At 40.2% G+C, this 18,898-nt stretch overlaps 1 protein-coding gene across 4 annotated transcripts in view; it reads left to right on the top strand.

The window, feature by feature from the left end:
- Positions 1–18,898, top strand: part of gripap1 (GRIP1 associated protein 1) — a 41,654-nt gene that overhangs the window by 5,075 nt on the left and 17,681 nt on the right. The window contains exons 5-22 of one of the 4 annotated variants that reach the window (XM_074680852.1): positions 86–193; positions 281–443; positions 690–835; positions 1,561–1,600; positions 5,149–5,219; positions 5,359–5,406; positions 5,495–5,526; positions 5,629–5,676; positions 5,760–5,859; positions 5,941–6,018; positions 7,267–7,359; positions 8,899–8,940; positions 9,530–9,664; positions 9,778–9,873; positions 10,527–10,637; positions 10,776–10,877; positions 10,990–11,103; positions 12,687–12,764. In XM_074680852.1, coding sequence (XP_074536953.1) covers positions 86–193; positions 281–443; positions 690–835; positions 1,561–1,600; positions 5,149–5,219; positions 5,359–5,406; positions 5,495–5,526; positions 5,629–5,676; positions 5,760–5,859; positions 5,941–6,018; positions 7,267–7,359; positions 8,899–8,940; positions 9,530–9,664; positions 9,778–9,873; positions 10,527–10,637; positions 10,776–10,877; positions 10,990–11,103; positions 12,687–12,764 — 1,605 coding nt within the window. Of the gene's footprint in view, positions 1–85; positions 194–280; positions 444–689; positions 836–1,560; positions 1,601–5,052; positions 5,220–5,358; positions 5,407–5,494; positions 5,527–5,628; positions 5,677–5,759; positions 5,860–5,940; positions 6,019–7,266; positions 7,360–8,898; positions 8,941–9,529; positions 9,665–9,777; positions 9,874–10,526; positions 10,638–10,775; positions 10,878–10,989; positions 11,104–12,686; positions 12,765–18,898 lie in introns of all 4 variants that reach the window. The other 3 variants (XM_074680850.1, XM_074680851.1, XM_074680854.1) reach the window with 3 other exon arrangements.

Raw genomic sequence — 18,898 nt, 5'->3', positions numbered from 1 at the left:
TTATTTGTAAAGTCCCCTTTTTGTTGTACACACAGCTGCTGCAGCGTTGGATTTAATAAAAAGCTGAATTTGTTGTGTGTTGCAGGAGGTGGAGGCGTTGCTGAGTGAGAACGAGATGCTTCAGGGGAAACTTCACAGTCAGGAGGAAGACTTCAGACTACAGAACAGCACGCTGATGACGGAGCTCTCCAAGGTGACCACGCTCACATTTCCTCCGTCCACTTCCTGCTGATCATCCACCAGCTCCTCTAAATGTCCGTCCCTGTGTTGGTTTCTCCAGCTGTGCACACAGATCGAGCAGCTGGAGCAGGAGAACAAAGGCCTGAAGGAAGAGGGAGGAGCCTCTGCACCCAGCCCCGCCCAGAACGCCACCTCCGCCCCTGTGGATGGAGAGCTGCTCCGCCTGCAGGCTGAAAACTCCGCCCTGCAGAAGAAAATGAAAGGTGGGGTTGATACAGGGATGTTTGACAAACAAAAAGGGACCTGAGGCAGAGCCCTGAGGAACTCCAACTCTGTGTGTATCGCCGTTCAGTGTGTCTGAAAACAGGTCATAGCTGGGTGTGTGTCATTAAGGTGGGGGTGTAAAAAAGTTTTCAGATTTAAGAATGTGGGTTCAGAGTTATAAACTCACAGAAAAGTTTGCAGTATGATTTTCAGGTGGATTTAATCCTTCCAACGTTTTCCTTCAGCCCTCCAGGAGCACTACGACAAAGAGCTGCAGCGACAGGCGGGCGCTAGCACGGAGACAGACGGAGCTGCCAGCGCTAACGGAGTCTCTGATGTCACAGGAGGGGAGGAGCCAGCAGCAGAGGGAACCAATGACAGAACAGAACAGGTGAGTGTTGTCGCAAATATTCCTATTTTTACCTCCTAAAAGGAGCTAGGAAAGCTAATCTAGCGTAATTCTAACATGTTTTAATGTGTAAATGCAGACTAAGGGAATTAAAAAAAAGTGGAGTCTGGCTGGTTTGTGATTACAAATACGATTAAATACCATAAAATTGGTCTTTATAGACAACAGATTGAAAAAAAACAAACAAAAAAAGGCATTTTCAAATGACCTACATCCATGTTTTATGAGTGTGCATTAAATCTTGCAAACAATGTACAGACATACTTTTTCACACCCCTCCATTTTCTTGAAAAAAAAAAAATTAAAACCACTGTATCAAACAAATACAGGGATGAAAGATGATCTAAACCTTGCAACAGAAAATAAAAATAAAAAAATAAAAAACAAATAAATAACAATTATAATAAGATTTTCTTTATGTTTTTCATTTGTTTGATGGAAATTAGCACTATTTTTACATTTATTTTTTATGATAACATTAATGATATAAAGACCAACAACTAACTAAGGGTGTATGTTGTAAACAAAGAAGGACCCATCATAGCGCCCAGAGGGACACCCAGACCAACAGTAGCAGATTACAACTCTTCTTAAAATCTTCTTAAACCAGCCAATCCCTGCATTTAGATAAAAAACACAGCTCATTTATTTTATTTTCAGAGCTAAGCTAAGCTGCTAATTTTCTGTATGTTCCCCTTCGTTTGCAGACGGCGGCTCAGCTGGAGCGCACAGAGAAACAGCTGCGCGGTGAGTGTCTTATTTTTGCTTATTAACAACATTTCACCTTAAAAACAGGAACTCCTATCCTGTCATGTGATTTTTAAGAAACACTAGTCCCATAATTATACAACAAAAGTGTTCAATTAGACATATTTACTTTTCTTTTTCAGTGTTTTTATCGTGTTGTTTTTTACATTCAGTCGTCGACTTTTTGACCAGTTTGAAAATCACATGAACAAAAACAGGAGTTCCTCTCTGACAGGTCACCAACTCTTTCTGCTTTTACTCACACATACGTAGCTGTACAGATTAGCTAAATCAGCTGTTTTATTTACTATCTGATGTCAACTTAAAGGGACAGTCTGCTTTTATTCATGCTTTAAAAACTCCACCAGCTCCAAACTGCTTTAACAAACTGTGGTGACTTCTTAGCTGATCTTTCTGTTTCTAAAAATTCTCAAATACCGGCTGTTTTTTATTTTTCTGATCAAAGATCTTCATTCATAGGAAGTTACAGAATTCGGCCTCCTCTTCGTAATGTTTTTGAAATTTAAGTTGTTGTTTTGATAAAACTGGAGCCTGTATTTGAGAATGAGTGTTGAATCTGCAGCCTGGCTTTGTTGAGGCGTAGAGCAGCTAGCTGGCTCAGGGCAGACACACACTACGAGCTGACCCCGTGGAGAAAACAAGAGATTAAAGCTGGAGTAGGAAACCCAGCACATGTGGGTTAGGTTTTTAAAATATACGCCTGTTTCTGGCCTTGTTCAAAGCCGCGCCCCCAAAACACACAAACCAGTAGACCACAATCCAGGCAACGAAATCTGGATCAGCAGCTCCCATTTTGTGTCAGTTAACGTTAATTGATGCCGTATTTTTGGATTAATAATTCCTTAAATAAAAAAAAAATCTTTTAACACTATAATTTTTCATTTAGCTGGATTTATGATAACTGAAACATTTTCGACTTTCTTTGTGTGATTATGAACGCTGTATTCGACATGATTTGTAAACTAGCTTAAACTGAGGCAGCTGTAGCTTGATATTAACGTCACTTAAGTACTGTTGTGGAGGCTGTTCCTCTATTAATTATGCCGCCTGTGTTAAACACCAAAAGTACAAATTGATAATATATGTATTCACTTGGGTCAGTACACTGTGTAAGGTAACTGGAGTCATATAGAGCAGGGCTGTCCAATTTGGGGCCCGCGGACCAAAGTTGGCCCACCAGGGATATTCTTTCGGCCGCCGCCCATGTTTTAATTTTTATTTTATATACATATATACTTTTAATTATCATTATTATTTTCCCACTCATTATTGATTTATGGTTTCACTTCCTCTCCACTTCAGACAGAAAGTTGCTGTGTTAAAAGAGTATAAACTACTTTATTTAAAGGTCCCATCTCCTGCTCCTTTCCTGCAGTTTAATCTGGATCATTGATGTCTTCATGAAATGGTAGTAACATGTTTTGGTCCAAAAAGCCAATAAATCAAGCACAGCAGCATTGTTTCCAGGCTCTCATAGCCCCTCTGTTCAGAACGCTCTGATTTAGTGGGCGTGGCCTTCATATGTAAATGAGCCACCGCTGATACCGCCCCGCTCTTCCACGTCACTGAGAGCGGCGCCACGAGCTCCGAGTGCACAATGTTAAGAAAACAGCGAAGCTCGTTTACCGTAACATTACAGGCTAAAACAACAGGCTAACTGCAGCTAAAGTTAGCATCCTGAAGCTAACACAGAGACAGGGGGGACACTGAGGAAAAGCTCTTCCATCTGCTCCACAGCACACAGCATTTAAAATACTCACATTTCCAGGGTCCCAGGTTTGTTGGAGGATGGTTGGTAATGCGCCTGGATTCAGGACCAGTCTATTAATAATTAAATTAAAGCAAATACAGTTGTCATTTATAAGGTGAAAAAAGTCAAAGGAAAGGTGTCCAGTTTTGTTCCTATTCCTTATTTTAAAAGGATGGAAAATGCACTATTTTGGTTTCATAGGAGCATGTTGTGTTCTATGTTGTTCAGGTTATATTCCACTGAATGTCTTTGGAGACACAGGCCCAGGATTTCTGCCATACATACACAGGAAAGAAAAGTGTTTTTCATTTCCAAAATTACTATATGAGTACTTATTTTGCACAATTATGCTATAGACATATTTAATATCACGCACTACAACATGAACGTTCAGTTTTGACCCGCGACCCTCCACCCTGATTCGTTTTTGGCCCTTCACTGTAAAGAATTTGGACGCCCCTGATGCAGAGGCTTTCGTAGCTTTCAGGCTTTGCGATGTGTGTTTTCCTGGTGTTGAAATCAGGTAAAAATAAATGTTAGGAGAAGATTTCTGGCCACATGTCTATGTTTGCGGACCCCTGGTTCTTTGGTAGCTTTTACAAATCAATGTTGAGCCCAACTCTTCTTAATTTCATGTCATATTCCACATTTGTCCCGGTCTCCCCAGTGCTAAGCGAGGTTTGTTTTGCTGCTCAGTCTGGCAGAAAGCGGGTGTGTGTGGGGAAGTGACGGAAACGCACACCCTGTATTGTTAAAGAGTTTTTGGGACTACATGTTATAGAAATGTAAAAGACTTTTCAGTATTTATGAACTAAAATGTTCCTGCTGTAGAAAACCTGCTCCAGCTTTAATAAAAAATAAAACTCTGGTGATCGTAGCCTCATAAATCTGGTGTTTTCTGACACAGCTGCAAAACCAAAACTCACTTACTGTACTGGGCTTTATCATAAAAACATCAAAATAATCTAAACACAATGAACTTAAATAAGACACTTTTAAATCTTTGAAATGATAAAAAAAAAACATGTTTAGAAGAAGGAAAGTTTTAATGTAAGGCATCTTATTTATCTACACAAACTGAAATTAGAAAACAGAATGAAACAGTTTAAAAAAAAAAGAAACTTCCTGAAACCAGGTGGAAATTGTATTTATTTGTGGAAACAGTTCAAAACCCCCAATCTGGAAATCGGGTGATTCAAAACCTTTAACCCAAATTTCTGGACTTCCTGTTGAGATTACACCATGACCATAAGAGGGTTTTTTGTAGGTCTTAGTGTGATACACTTCACCTGTAATTTTTATGAACAAAGGTTGAACTGTGTTAAAGGGCTGAATTTATGAAAGTTGTAATTCTAGGGGGCGCTATTGAGCCATTTTGGAGGATTTTTTCTCAGGATCAAAGATATGAAAACTGACACTTGACTGGATGTGTGAGCAAACGCTAGTGCAGAATGTGCTGGCGTAGCTTTTATTGGCAGCGTCCAGATTTCCACGCCGTCAGTGAACGCACCGCCACACATTTTGACTTTGCAGCCGAGCCAGAAAATGCTTCAGGTTTTTGTTCAGATTCAAAAGATTCAAAGCAAAGACGCCCGTCAGAGGTCAGGGAGAGCTAGCAGCAGGTGCAGTGTGTGTCTGGCCTAACAGACTGCCCCCCTGCTGTGTGCGGCGCCCCCTTTAGGCCTGTCAGAGAAGAGCGTAGAGAAGATTGTAGGTAAGCAGGCAGCGCTAGGCTGGTCGGCTGCTCTCTGTCCAATAACTCACTGCTTTGGACCAGAGCTGGAGATGGCACTGAACACCGAGCAGGAGGAGAAGAGGCTGCTGAGGGAGCAGGTCCACAGCCTGGAGGTACGCTCACACACACACACACACACACACACACACACACACACACACACACACACAATCCCACACACGCGGTTTATAGAAGCAGTCTTGTAATAATCTGTTGTTATCCTCTGAAATATCTGCTGTACGGTTCCTTCAGGCGTCCAAACAGGCAGAAATCAGCAAACTGCAGGAGGAGATCACAAAGGTAAAGATCCTCAGACCTTATCAGACTCAGGACTTTGATCTCTACATGTTAGATCTCTCTAACATCGCGTTGTCTGTCTCTTCTTCAGCTGTCTGACAAGTTAAAGAAGAAACAGGAGAGGTGAGAGGTTGAAAGTGCAGTTTTTGTCCAGCAGAGGGCGCACATGCTATATAAAACAGACTTAGATTGAGCAGGAAGTGATAAAAGTTTGTGTTTCTTCAGTTTCCAGCGTCTGCAGGGGGAGAAGGAGGCTCTGTACAACGACAGCAGGTCAGACAGTAGAGTCAGTTATCCTGATGATAACACTGATACTGCCACAGCCACCGCTGACTGACCACTTTACGTCTCCGCAGGACAAAAATCGATGAGATCAACCAAAGAAAAGAGGAGGAGCTGAAGGCCATGAACCTCCGCATCCAGAAACTACAGTCAGACCACATGGCAGCCAATCAGGTGAGAGCTCAGACCTCCACAGAAACTCATGAACAAAGTTAAAGACGTGAGGATGTGAACGTTTGCTGTGTTTTGTTTCAGCTGACAGCAGAGCTCAGAGAGCAGCTCCAGAGCAAAGACAAAGAACATGAACTGGCTCTGCACAACCTAAAAGACCAGGTAACACACACCTAAACACACACACACAGTCTTCTGAAAGAGGGCAGGAAATGCATAGCAGCAGCTTCAGCCTGTGAGCCTGAACCCTGGGAAAAGACAGCCGTACCAACAGATTGCTGCAGATCTTATGAAAATCTAAAAGTTTCACTGGATTTCAAATCTTAGCTTCACATTTGTCTAAGTCATCTGCAGGTGATGAAGCTGTGAATTTAGAGTTATGGTAAAAAAATAAAATTTTGAAATGTTTGCAGATAAATTGATTTTTTTTGGAACTTTTGCAAAAACTTTGAAAATTAAAAAAGGTATGAAGTTTTTACAAACTTTAGAAATTCAAAAAAAAATCAAGAAATTTTGGCAGATTTTATTAATTTCACTTTTGTCTTTAGTTTTTGCCATTTTTTTCAAATTTTCAAATTTTTGCAAATGTAAATAAATTCCAAAAATTTCAAGAAATATTGGTAGTTTTTTTGAATTTCACTTCTGTCCCTAATTTTTTGCCATTTTTTTTCAAATTTGCAAATTTTTGAGATTCAAAAGAAAATTCAGACAGTTTTGGCAAATTTCCTAAATTTAAAAAAAATACAAGCATCTACAGATTTTTAAGTATTTTTTTGTTAAATTTTTGAAACCACAATAAATTTGCAATCTTTAAAGAAATCTTTTTTTTTTAATTCCTGAAAAATTAAAAAGACAAGACATCACATGTACAATTTCATAAATTGAAGCAAAACCTCTTGTTTTGATAACTTTTCACTGGATTTTAACTATGCATTGAATGTTTTACACTCTAAAGTTGTGAAGGTAAAGTAGATTTTGTGGCTCCTGAATGACTTTAATCTAGGTGAGATGGGGGCAGATCCCAGACCCCTGGTCTGGACTGAAAGAATTGGATTGGACTTCTTTAGGCTCTGCTGCTCTGCTCTCTTAAGATTTTTTGAAGACGTCTCCCTGACAAAGTGATTCTGAATTTAAGAAGCCGTACTCTCTACAGAAAACATGAACACACTCAGAAACATTGGATTGACGCTGGTTTAGTTTCACTTTGGCGGTGGAGACGTGCTGTGTGTTTTCTGTCTGCTGCTCTCTGTGTGTTTCTGACCAGCTCCTCTTCTTCTCTTCTCTTTCTCTTTTATTTTGTTAATTTTTTCTCGTCCATCTTCCCTTGTTTGGTTTGTGGGTTTCTATCTGGTTTGTTTCTGCCCTCCTCCTCTCTCTGCTGCCCCCTGCCTGTGGTGTGCTGCGCTGCAGGTAGCCAGTCAGAGCGCAGTCAGTCAGGAGCAGGTGGACAGCATCCTGCAAGAGAACGATGCTCTGAGGACAAACCTAGCTGCTCTAGAACAGGTAATGAGACCATCACGTAGAACAGGTTCTTAACTTCACCTGAGGAACATTTCATCAACATCACTCCATCTCTGAGGACTAACTTTGGCTGCTCTAGAAAAGTTATAAACCTATTAAACTAACTCAGAGTTAGAGTCTCAACCTAGGCCACACAACAGGAACCACACCTGAGAACATTCATAGAACCCTGACCTGGATACCGAGAGGTGATAATCCAGAAATTAAAGGAAGGTAAAAGTGTAATCCTAGAAAGGGTCCTCCAGACCGACCTGTTTGCTCTAGATCAGGCGATCTCCTCAAAGACTGGGATTCAGAGTTTAAACAACATCTCTATGGACCTACAGAGCAACGCAGAGAAGAAAAAACAGTCTGGATTTCAACTTTTTGCAGCTGATTTTTTTTTTCTCAGGAATCTGACTTTCTCTAGAAAATTCAGAGTTTTGTTTTTTTTTCTAGAATTTCACCTTTTTTTCATACAGATCAGAATTATTTTAAACCCAGGACTTTTTCCCCTCAAAATTCAGATTTTCTTTTCTGCATTTTATTTCCTGCACAGTTTTCAAGAACAGGTGTTTTTTTCTCAGGGTTCTGATTTTCTCGGGAAAATTTCAAATTTTTTTGTCTTTCTAGAATCCAACTTTTTTTTCCCTCGCGTGATTCAGCACTTTTTTTTTTCATAGGGCTGTTTTTTTCCTTCAGAACTCTGGATTTGTCTTGAAAATCTTGAATTTATGTTTTTCCTTGCACAGTTTTCTAGAGCAGCTGTTTCCTTTCTTGAAAATTCAATTTTTTTTTCAAGTGTTTCAACTTTTTCTCTCTGAGCTAATTTTTCCTCAGAATTTCATTTATTTCTTGATTTTTTTTGTCCTGGAGTTCCATCTTTTTCCTTTAAAATTTGTCCATTTTTCTAGAATTAAAATCTTTTTCACCTTCCACATGCCAGACTTTTTTTCCAGCTGAGCTTTTTTTTCTTGGAATTTTGACTTTTCCTGCTATTCTTTTTTTTTTTAATTCTGATTTTTCTTCAACTATTTTGACTTTTTTCTCCAATTTTTCACTTTTATCTTGATTTTGCATTTTCCCCCAAAACTCTGACATTTTTCTGCTGTAGTTTGACTCTTTTTGTCAGAATCATACTTTTTGATATGAGACGAGGCTGAAGGAAAGGGTTTCTGGATTTCAACCTTAAAATCAAATTTTAAGAAAAAAGCATGCAAGAATATTTTTTCCCTGACCCAACGTCCAAAAATAATTCTTCAGCTGACTTTCTTTTGTCTGTAGCTCATACTCTGACTGTATAAAACTCTGTTCAGCTTAACCCTTTAACCACTACCTGAGGCCTCACCAGAGGATTTTCTAGAAAAGGTTTAAATCTAGAGAGCATTATCTGAGCGGTAAACTTTTAAAGCAGAACTCATCATCTCTTTTATTAAGAAGTAACGTAGCTGCTGTAGAGCTGATAATAAACCAAGAGAACATCAGACACACCTGAGAAGAACTGTTGGTCAACGTCTGACTGAGTCTGGACTCTTCTTTCAGGAGAGCAGAGCTCTGAGGACTAGTCTGTGTGCTCTCGAACAGGTAACTATGTTAGACTTAGATCTTTGACCCCCTTGGACCTTAAATACTGATCTAGATTAGTCTAGAGTCCAACATCCTTTAACTAACTGAACGTAGAAGCGACCCAGAATTATAACCAACATCCCAGATAACTCAAGATTACTACGAGATACTCAGGGTTTGTTGAGCTTGATTTGTGGTGCAGGCTCTTGAAACTGTGTTTAAAAATCTAGATGATAAAACGCTGTGGCACGACAGTTAGCGTGACTTGATTTAAAGGTTTAACATCGAACTGTTCGTCCTCTTAGTCGTTCATCTCCATCTCTCCTGATCCATCCTCTCCCGACCCTACCTTAACGACGTTTAATCCTCAAAATGATGATAAAATTAACCAGAGGCATCATCAGAACACTCAGTAAATGATTAGTTTTAGTCTTTTCCCTCTATCATGTGTTTACATCTCTTCGCTAACGTCTCTCGTCGTTGCCGTTTGATGCTTCGATGGACTAACTCTGACCTCCTCACCCCGTCCTCTCATCTCCATCAAACCCTGAAAATAAACATGGCGGTCACTCCAGCTGAGCCTAATTAACATTGTCCTCGTCTTCAGATCCAGACGGTGAAGACTCAGGAGATGAATCTGCTGCGCGAACAGCAGGAGGCGCTGACGTCCGAGCTGCAGCAGAGACGAGCCGAGCAGGAGAGTCTGTTAGCTCAGAGAGACGACCTCAACTCCCAGCTGCAGGTAAAACGCTAATAAACACAGTGTCCGTGTGTTTTCATTAAGTCTGAAGAGACTGTTTTACTTTTTGAGCTGAAGATTAAAAACTGGATCATTTCTGACTCTTCGTCCTGCAGGAGTCGAGTTTTGCAAACAGGAAGTTGTTGGAGCAGCTGACAGAGGAGGGGACGGAGAAGGAGAAATTGCTGAGGGAGCTGGACGAGGCCAAGAAGGTCACACACACACACACACACACACACACACACACACACACACACACACACACACACACACACACACACACACACACACACACACACACACACACACACACACACACACAATGATGTTTTGGTGTTTACATTGTCAGAGTCTCATTATGCAAATTACACATCCTAGCCCCTCCCTCCCCAAACCTTCCCTTCACGCCAAAAGAGTGACAGGAAGTTGAAACTGAAAAAAGACAGTAAGAGAAAAAAACATCAAAATGCAAAAAAAAAATAAATAAATGAAATGATATATATAGAATTTAATATCCATGTTTTTAACTCTCGCAAAACATTTTTAACACCTTTTCCTGTTTTCATGCCCTAATTCTTTTTTTATTATACACATTTTTCAATGTCAAACATTGAAGTAACTGTTTTGGCTCTACAAAGGGTGAAAAATTAAGTTTATAACACTGCATAAAAAAGTTATTATAACAAAGCATCAAAATCCATTTTATTACAAATCTTCAGTGTGTTTAAGCCTGATTTCAAAGAAAAATCTCCAGCCCTCAACATTTATTCCAAGAAAATAACTAATTTTATGTGTTTTTAATGTCCTCAAAGTAAGTCAAATCTACCTGTGATAATCACACGTTTATTAAAGTGTGTGTGCGCAGACGGCAGAGAAGAGGAAGGCGATGTTAGATGATATGGCCATCCAGCTGAACCAGGAGAAGTCTGACCACAAGGAGGCGCTGTCAGACCTCAAACTGCAGCATGAGAAGGAGGTGAGCATTAAAAATGGATTATCTTTTCCAGCTTTTGTGGTTAAAATCTTTATGTTTCTGACTTTGAATCAGGTTTTTATGATGTGTGGAAACACAGAAAGCTTTGTTCGTTGACAGACTTCACTGTTTTTGTCTCAGGTCCTCGGGGTGAGGGCTCGGTATGAGAAGGAGCTCAGGGGACTCCATGAAGACAAGAACCGCTCAGAGGAGGAGATCAGACAGCAGCTCAGAGATGAAAAGGTAAAAATGTTTGATTGACAGATGATCAGCAAGACGGAGACTCTTAAACATATGTCGAGGAGACAAGGTGAAAAGTGTTTTATCTGTATCATCCTCTGGTCTCTGTCCTCAGGCTCGTACCAAGGAGCTGGAGGGTCTCCAGCAGAGGGTGGAGGAGCTGCAGGCTCAGGTCCTGTCCATGGAGGGCACCAAAGGATGGTTTGAGAGGAGACTGAAGGAGGCCGAGGTCAGTGTACAGGAAGCTCAGAGACAACATGAAGTAAAATCATTAACCAACTTTAAGAGGATTTTCAAAACTCTCAGTTATTTTTAATTTAAAGAAATGAATCATTTTAAGCTCTGCAGCATTGATTTAATCATTCTTAGTTAATGAGACTTTAGGCAAGTCTGATGGTTTAATGCATCATAGAAAAAACACTACAGCAGGTGAACAGGCTGCAACATCATCCTTCACCTGATCAAAGTGAGTCACTGAAAGTTTCCAGCCTCAAATTGTTCCTCTAACCTAAGGTCTTCAACCTGTGGCTCTGGAGCCTCATGCAGCTTTTTGACTCCTCTGGAGGAAAATACAGATTTTAATTCTGAGGATAAATTCATTTAACTAACAAAGTGCCGGCTTAATATACATGATTGATATGTGGCAAAACATCAGCAAACAACAAAAAATGCTGAGTTAAGCAAAAAAATCAATACATGTTATGAAATCCAAGTTTTGTAATAATTTTTCCACTTTTTTGCAGATTTTTGCAATTTTAAAATTGTTACAAAGTTTTGCACATTTTTTTGTGTTTCAAAACAATTTTTTTTAACTTTTTGAAGTGTAACAATTTTAACATTTTTTTGCAAATTTAGAACAATTTTTGCAACTTTTTTAAACTTCAAATATTTTTGATGTTTTTCACATTTTTGAAATTTCAATCTCTCCAAAATTTTTGCAACTCTTTGTGTTGAAATTTTTTAAAAATGTTTGCAACTTTTCAAAAAAAATTGAATACTCTGCCCTTTTTTGGGTTTTGAAATTTTTCCAATATGTTGAGATTTTTGCAAATTTTTTAAACTTTTTCCAAAATTTTAAGAATTTGTAAAATTCTGAAATTTTTTCAACTTTATGAAATTTTAGTTATTTTTAACATTTTGCAAATGTCCAAACTTTAAAAAATTGTGAAATTTCAATTTTTTATTTATTATTTTTTATTTTGTTTATTTGCAATTTTTAATTTTTTTTTAATACTTTTTGACACTTGAAAATGTTTTGAATGTTAAATTTTTCTGTTTTTTTTGTTGATTTATTACATTTAAATTTTTCAATTTTTGCAAACTTATTCAAACTAAAAGAACTAAGACATCACATGAGCAATTATATCAATTAAAAAAAAAATCTTGTTTAGATAATTAATCACTAGTTCTTGACTCTTTATAGAAATGTATACACTTTATTGTCTTTATTATGATGAATAGGTAGATTTTGTGGCTCCTTAATGACTTCAGTACAGGTGAGCTGAGGAAAAATTACTCCTATGACAGTAAAAGTTGCAGAGCCCTGTCCTGGATTATCAATCTGATCCTGTTAGGGGGTAAAAACAGGAGTTTTCAGTGGACTCACTTTGCTCCATCAGGGATTCTGTTGCAGACCTCACAGCCTGTTACCTGCTGCAAGATGAAGACATCTACTGCAGGCATTCAGAAAGTTTCTGTTGGTATGAGTCATTTGGAGCCAAAATAAAAGCTTAAAGTAGTATTTTAAAATGTTTTAAGTTGTGTCTAAGACGAGAAGAGAAGTTTTATCTGACTGAGCATCGATCTCTGCAGGAGAACATCGAGAAAAAGTCTCTGGAACATCAGGAGGAGTTTGAGCGCCTGCAGAAAGAACACACTCTGCAGTTAGAGGTACACACACACACACACACACACACACACACACACACACACACACGTGGTGGTGAAGAAAACGTGTTCAGAAACATCTTTGTAAATATAGATACAGGACTGTGGGTGTTTGTTTATACTTGCAGTCCGTGTAGGTGTGTGTATTGTGTGTTCTGGTGTGTGTGAGCGTCAAACGGGGTCCGGCTCTAATTGAATGTGCGTTTCTAATTAAAGTGTAGTTGTTGCCATGGCAACGCAGACAGGTTAAAGCGCGTTAACAGCGGATCAGAGCGGAGGAGTGTGCGCGTTAAGCGTGTCAGTTCGCCGACAGCTCTGCAGCCGTGATTGATCCGCGTTGTGGTTCTTCCTCTGCTGTTTGACCACATGACTCATCCTCTCCACGCTGCGCTGCTGCTGCTGCTGCTGCTGCCGCCGCCGCTGCTGCTGCAGAGGAAAGGTTTGTTTACCTTCAGACGCTGTGTTGGAGGAGTGAGGAGGACTTCACAAGTACAGAAAACACATGAAAATATGAGCAGCTTCAGCAGATATTTCAGAAATAATCCAGCTCTGATATTTTTAGTTGAAGGAGTGTATTGTAGGAGTCGCATGAGGCGGTTTTCAGGTGAAAAGGACTAAATCTCTTCAATACAACATTTAAAAACACAACTCAGGACTCATACTGCAGGAAAGAGTGTAAAAAATACAAATATGTCCCCTGCTTTAACATATCAGCATTTAACTGAACAGTATCACAACTTAATCTGTGTGGTGATCTACGTTTTATCCAAATCCAGTATTTACTTTCAGGGTCTCGTACAGGAAAGCTTTTAAAAACACACAATATTTACACCCAGTTCAGTTGGATTAAGTAATATGGATTAAGCTCGAGACTGGACTGCATGATTCTGGCAAAAGTGTGAATTTTTGCTTAGAATTGTACAAAAGAGGATTAGAGCCACTGAAAAAAAAAATATATATATATATATCTTTTTTTTTAATGAAATAACAATTTTTTCTGAGAAAAAAAGTCAGAATTCTAACTTTAAAATCAGAAATCTGACCTTTTTTCTTTGAAAAAGCAGTAATAAAAAATTGACATTTTTATTCTATTTTTTTCCAGTAGCCCTAATCCTCTTCCGCAGAATTAAAATCACGATTCTCTGACACAATTTACTCACAAAATGTTTATTTCAGATTACTTTATCAGTTCTTCCTGTGGATTTTCTGTGTACAAAAAGTAGCTTTAAAGGTTTTATTGAGTTTTTCGGTAAATAAATATGAAACTAATGTACTTGCACAAACCATCCAGACATGAACTATCCATTTTTTGAGTAAAAAAGTACGAGATTAAATCTTCTTCCAGCTCCTTTCTGTACATAGAGTAAAGCGTAAATCTTGTTTAAAAAATGCCTCATATAGTGTTGCTTAAAAACAAACACTGTCCCTTTAACTTTCTACTATAAAAATTTAAAATTGAGAATAAATATCTTTACCACAGTAAAGGGCTATGTCCATTAATGGCTATAGGACTGTCCCCTTAAAAAACATAAACTTTAGAACGGAACATTCCGGAACATTCTGGAATGTTCCGAAGCGCTCTTTCACTGTGGTAATGCATCAGAATTCTGTTTTCTTATTAAATAGACATAAGGAGAGTCTTTAGAACAGAATAGAAAATACTTCATTTATCATGAGGGGAAATTCAGGAGGAGTCACAGCAGCAATCAAGAAAACAAAAGTAAGAAAGTGTATAGAAAGTGCAAAAAGCTCCATAAGAAAATAGATGCTGACAGCTTGTCCATCATTGTCCAGTCAGCCAGTCTCCACCTCCACAGGGTCCAGGACTGAGCTTCTTCAGCAGTCTGTTCAGTCTCTGTCTCCTGAGATTAGCATGATGCTACTCTGCCTTCTGGTATTCCCTCTGTTGCTGGGTTAGCACAGCTAGCTCGTCCATCTTATTGGAGATAGATCTTACGTTCACAATAACGATGGATGGAAGGACAGGTCCATGTCGTCACTTCTTAGCTCACACCTGAGAACCAGCACGTCGTCCTCACCTCCTTCTCCTCACCTTGTGGGGAAACATCCAGCCTTGCACCAGTTAGCATTGGTATACCACAGGCTGTAAACAGTGCAGCCATGGTTACATGTAGGATCTCCAGACAAACACAGGAGAAAAAAACAGTAAAAATATCACTGAAGACAAAACCAGTTTGGTGTTCATGACCAACAAATGAGCCGTACAAAGTAATGATCCACTCAAAATGCAAAAATGACAAGAAAGAGATGAAAAAAATTATAAGAAACAGAATAGGGAGCGAGAGATTCTGCAACATGCAGTCACAGCAACAAAACTGGAAATGATTGAAATAATCACAATAAATCACAAAAATCACACGTGGCTTTCTGAACAAGGCATTTGTTGACAGTTTTTAAATTTGGCGTTTCATGACCCCACCTTTGGGAACCACTTGTTAACCCCTTCATTTGGAGAAAAACAAGAACAGGTGAGGAGCTTTCTGAGGACGAGGCTGTTCAAGCTGCCAACACAAAAACACAGTTTGAGAAATTCCACCTTCAACTTTCTGAGTGTTTTTAAAGTGTCAGGACTTCAACTTTCCCTGTTTGTGAGTAAGAGCTGTGCTATATTCTCCCCTGTGGGATCAATAAGAGTCCTCCTGGTCCTGGTTCTGGTTCTGATTCTGAAATACATGAAGAGTGTGTCTGAAGTTATATAAGAGGTGAACCTTTCCTCCGGAGCACGATCGATGTCTGTGCATCAGCTCGCTGTAAACGGGCAGGAAGCAGCTTCTGTCACAGATTATGTCACCTGGATGATGAGGCTGGTGTTTGCTTTCACGCTGCGACCGCAGATACATAACACACACACACACACACACACACACACACACACACACACACACACACACACACACACACACACACACACACACACACACACACACACACACACACAGGCTGTTAGTTGAGCAGGTGTTGAGTGTTTGGGGTCACCTGTGGCACATGTTCGGTGTGGTGTTGAGCGTGAAGAGGCACGACACGTCCTGAGTGTTAGTTTCATAATCTGATGTCAAGACTGGAGGGAGAGAAACTGAACGTACTCAGATTATATTCTGACTTTTCGTGGTGTAGAGACGACTTGGGATCAGTGAGATGTTTCAGAGTTTGTTCCTCTTTCGCCAAAAAGCTCCTCAACACTCTCAGATGTTGCTCAGCACAGCGGCGTGCACAGACTTTTTGAAGGGCAGGAGCAAAAAGCAACGAAGACACAAACGGCACGTTCTTACCAGTAAAGTGTGTTTCCAATCAAAAAAAGGCACTTTAGCTCACATTTTGGCTCTTAAGGGGGGACTTAAGCCACATTTTGGCTCCTAACCCCAGGCTCACACTGTTGTAGGCTCACATTAGCCCCGCGCGGTGCGAGTCCGGTTGCGGGAGCCGTACGGCACAACGGAAAGAATCCGCAAGAAGTCTATCTTTCCCGGACGCTGGAGAGGGTCTGCGTCAAGCTGAATGAAATATAACAAGTTATACAGGAAGTGAATTGCCGGGTGGCATGAAGATCGGTTGTTTTTTAGAATAAAATCAGTGAACAAACAAATGTAACTTGACTCTTCTTTGACAGCACAGTCGCGCTAGTAGTAAAAGTAAACATTACATCACGAGGTCGCATTTTGAGAACAAGGGACGACGAGAGACTCATCCTTGAAGTGGAAAGTCATCCCATTTTATATGAGACATCCCATACTATTATAAGGATAATACAAGAAAAGAAAAAAGTAACGTTATTAAAAATAATGAACATTAGAGGAATAAAGGTCTCGCGCAAGTCCAGACAAGAACGTGAACCCACGTGAGCTTCTACTCTGGCGAGTGCCCTTTCCGCACCCGGCACCGGAGCCAGCGGCAGCCTCCATCTGGAGCCGATGTGAGTGGCAGCTTGCAGAAAATCCACACGGTGTCTGGACTGCAACCGTTCAGGAGCCAATGTGAGCTCGGCGTTAGAGGGCAATCTACACTTTTGGCTTTCAAGAAGGCGCTTTCGTGCATGTTTTGGCTTCTACTGCACTTAAACACAGGTTTGGGCTCCTAAGGGTGCACTGTAAGTTTCTTTTGTGGCTCCCAAAAGGGCAATCTATGCCTTTGGCTTTAAAGAGCACACTAAAGTGTCCATTGTGGCTCCAAAAGGGCCCTGAAGCACACGTTTTGGCTCCCAAGAGTGCAATAAAGCACATGTTTTGGATACTTAGAGTGCACTGCCGCGCTCATTTTGGATCCCAAGAGTGCACTTTTAAGCACATTTAGGTGCAAAAGAGGGCCCTGAAGCACATGTTTTGGCTCCCAAGGTTGCACTTCTGTGCACATTTTGGCTTCTAAGAGTGCACTGTTGCCACATTTGGGATCCCAAGAGGGCAATCTACACTTTTCGATTTCAAGAGGGCCCTAAAGCACACATTTTGCCTCCCAAGGGCTCAATCTAGACTTTGGGCTTTCAGGAAAGCACTTTAGCACATGTTTTGGTTCCCAAAAGTGCACTGTAGCACTCATTTTGGATCCCAACAGGGCAATCTATGGTTTTGGCTTTCAAGAGTGCGCTATAGCCACATCTCGGCTCCATCTTGGTGCATATTTCTGTGTCTTCAGAGGAAATTTTATGCCTTTGGCTTTTAAGAGGGGTCTTAAGCATTTGTTTTGGCTTCTATGAGGGCACTTAGCACATGTTTTGGACACTGAAGGGGGCGCTGTCGTTTTTGTTTTGGCTCCAAGAGGATACTGTATGTATGTGTGAGTTTTTTGGGTTCCTACATTTTATCCTGCATCATGGTGAATTATTTGTCCCGCCTCCCACAGTTTCTCCTCCTCTGCGTTTCTGTTTGACAGGATTCATCAGCAGAGTGTTTTATAGAAATCTATTTCCTGTTTCACTCTCTGGTTGAAAAAACGGTAAAAACTAAAAAAACTCAACGAGATGACAGGAAGTGAGTCTCATTAGCCCAAAACAATTACCCACCCACAGAAAAGAGAAAAAGCTCTTTCCGTCTTATCGTCAGTCTGATAACGAACCAATAAAACACTGCCCGCCGAGCATCATGGGATGTGTCGGAGTAACACGGCCTCTCAGCCAATCAGATTACCCGGCTGCCTCTGTGGCCCTGTGAGGAGACTGAAGGACTCCAGAGACCATGTGAGAGTGTGTGTGTGTGTGTGTGTGAGTGTGTGTGTGTGTGTGTGTGTGTGTTATCTGCTGGATAACAGCCTATCCTTAAGAGCAGGATGGGAAACTTAATAGGAAAAGTTAATTAATGATGGAGGAAGTCTAATTAGCAGCAGGTCGGCTCCTCGGCAGGTACGCTGAGTGTTCGGGTTTAAGTTTCAGTCGTCACGTGTTGTTTCACGTTTGACCGTCTGAGCACGATCAGAGGGTGTAACTCTGAACACTGGACACTTTTTACTGATTTGAAACTGTTTTCTCTTGGATTTAACTTTACCACCTTTCAAAATAAAAGCACATTTTCTATCAAAAAGAAATACGGTAAGAAGAGCAGAAAAAAAATCCTCCCCATGAAATCTGCGTGCTTCAGAAATTAGCGCACATGTTAATTTAGCTGGAGGAGCTCTGAATGTGTGTGTGTGTTAGTGTGTTACAGCAGAGGTGTGTGTCGTTACAGAGCATTAACACACTCGCCTGTTTCCCGCTCTGTTCCTTGTTTTCCCTCCGTCAGGTGGGCGGCTGCAGCCTGCGGGTGTTCTTAATGTAGATTTCAGTCAAATTAATTAGCAGCAGAAGATTAGAGGGGAATTAAACGACCCTTTTTTTTTTCTAAATTAATCCTTCAGTCAGCTGGATTAAGAGTGAGGGGGCATCACTGGAGGTGGGTTTTTTACTGCGGAGCTCAAAAGAAGAAAAGTTTCTATGGAGGTTTTTTCTTTTGTTTTCATATCTTAAAGAGGCGGCTGAAGTGAGAACAGGTCCACTCTGAATCTGAAGAGTTTAACACTTTATTTGTCAACTTAAGACCAGTCGTCTCTCAACCTGCAGCTCTTTGACTCCTCTGCAGTGTCTCCTTGTAGCTTAAAAAATATTATTAAAATAAAGAGTTTTTATTTTTCTTACAGAGGGTATTGATGATTAA

This window comes from Halichoeres trimaculatus, unplaced genomic scaffold (genome assembly GCF_033239565.1).
Source record: "Halichoeres trimaculatus isolate MK-OKI-2021-1 unplaced genomic scaffold, fHalTri1.1 fHalTri1_scaffold_11, whole genome shotgun sequence".
Taxonomy (NCBI): domain Eukaryota; kingdom Metazoa; phylum Chordata; class Actinopteri; order Labriformes; family Labridae; genus Halichoeres; species Halichoeres trimaculatus.
The sequence above is the reverse complement of the archived record's forward strand: the minus strand, read 5'-3'. Positions and strand labels throughout refer to the sequence as shown.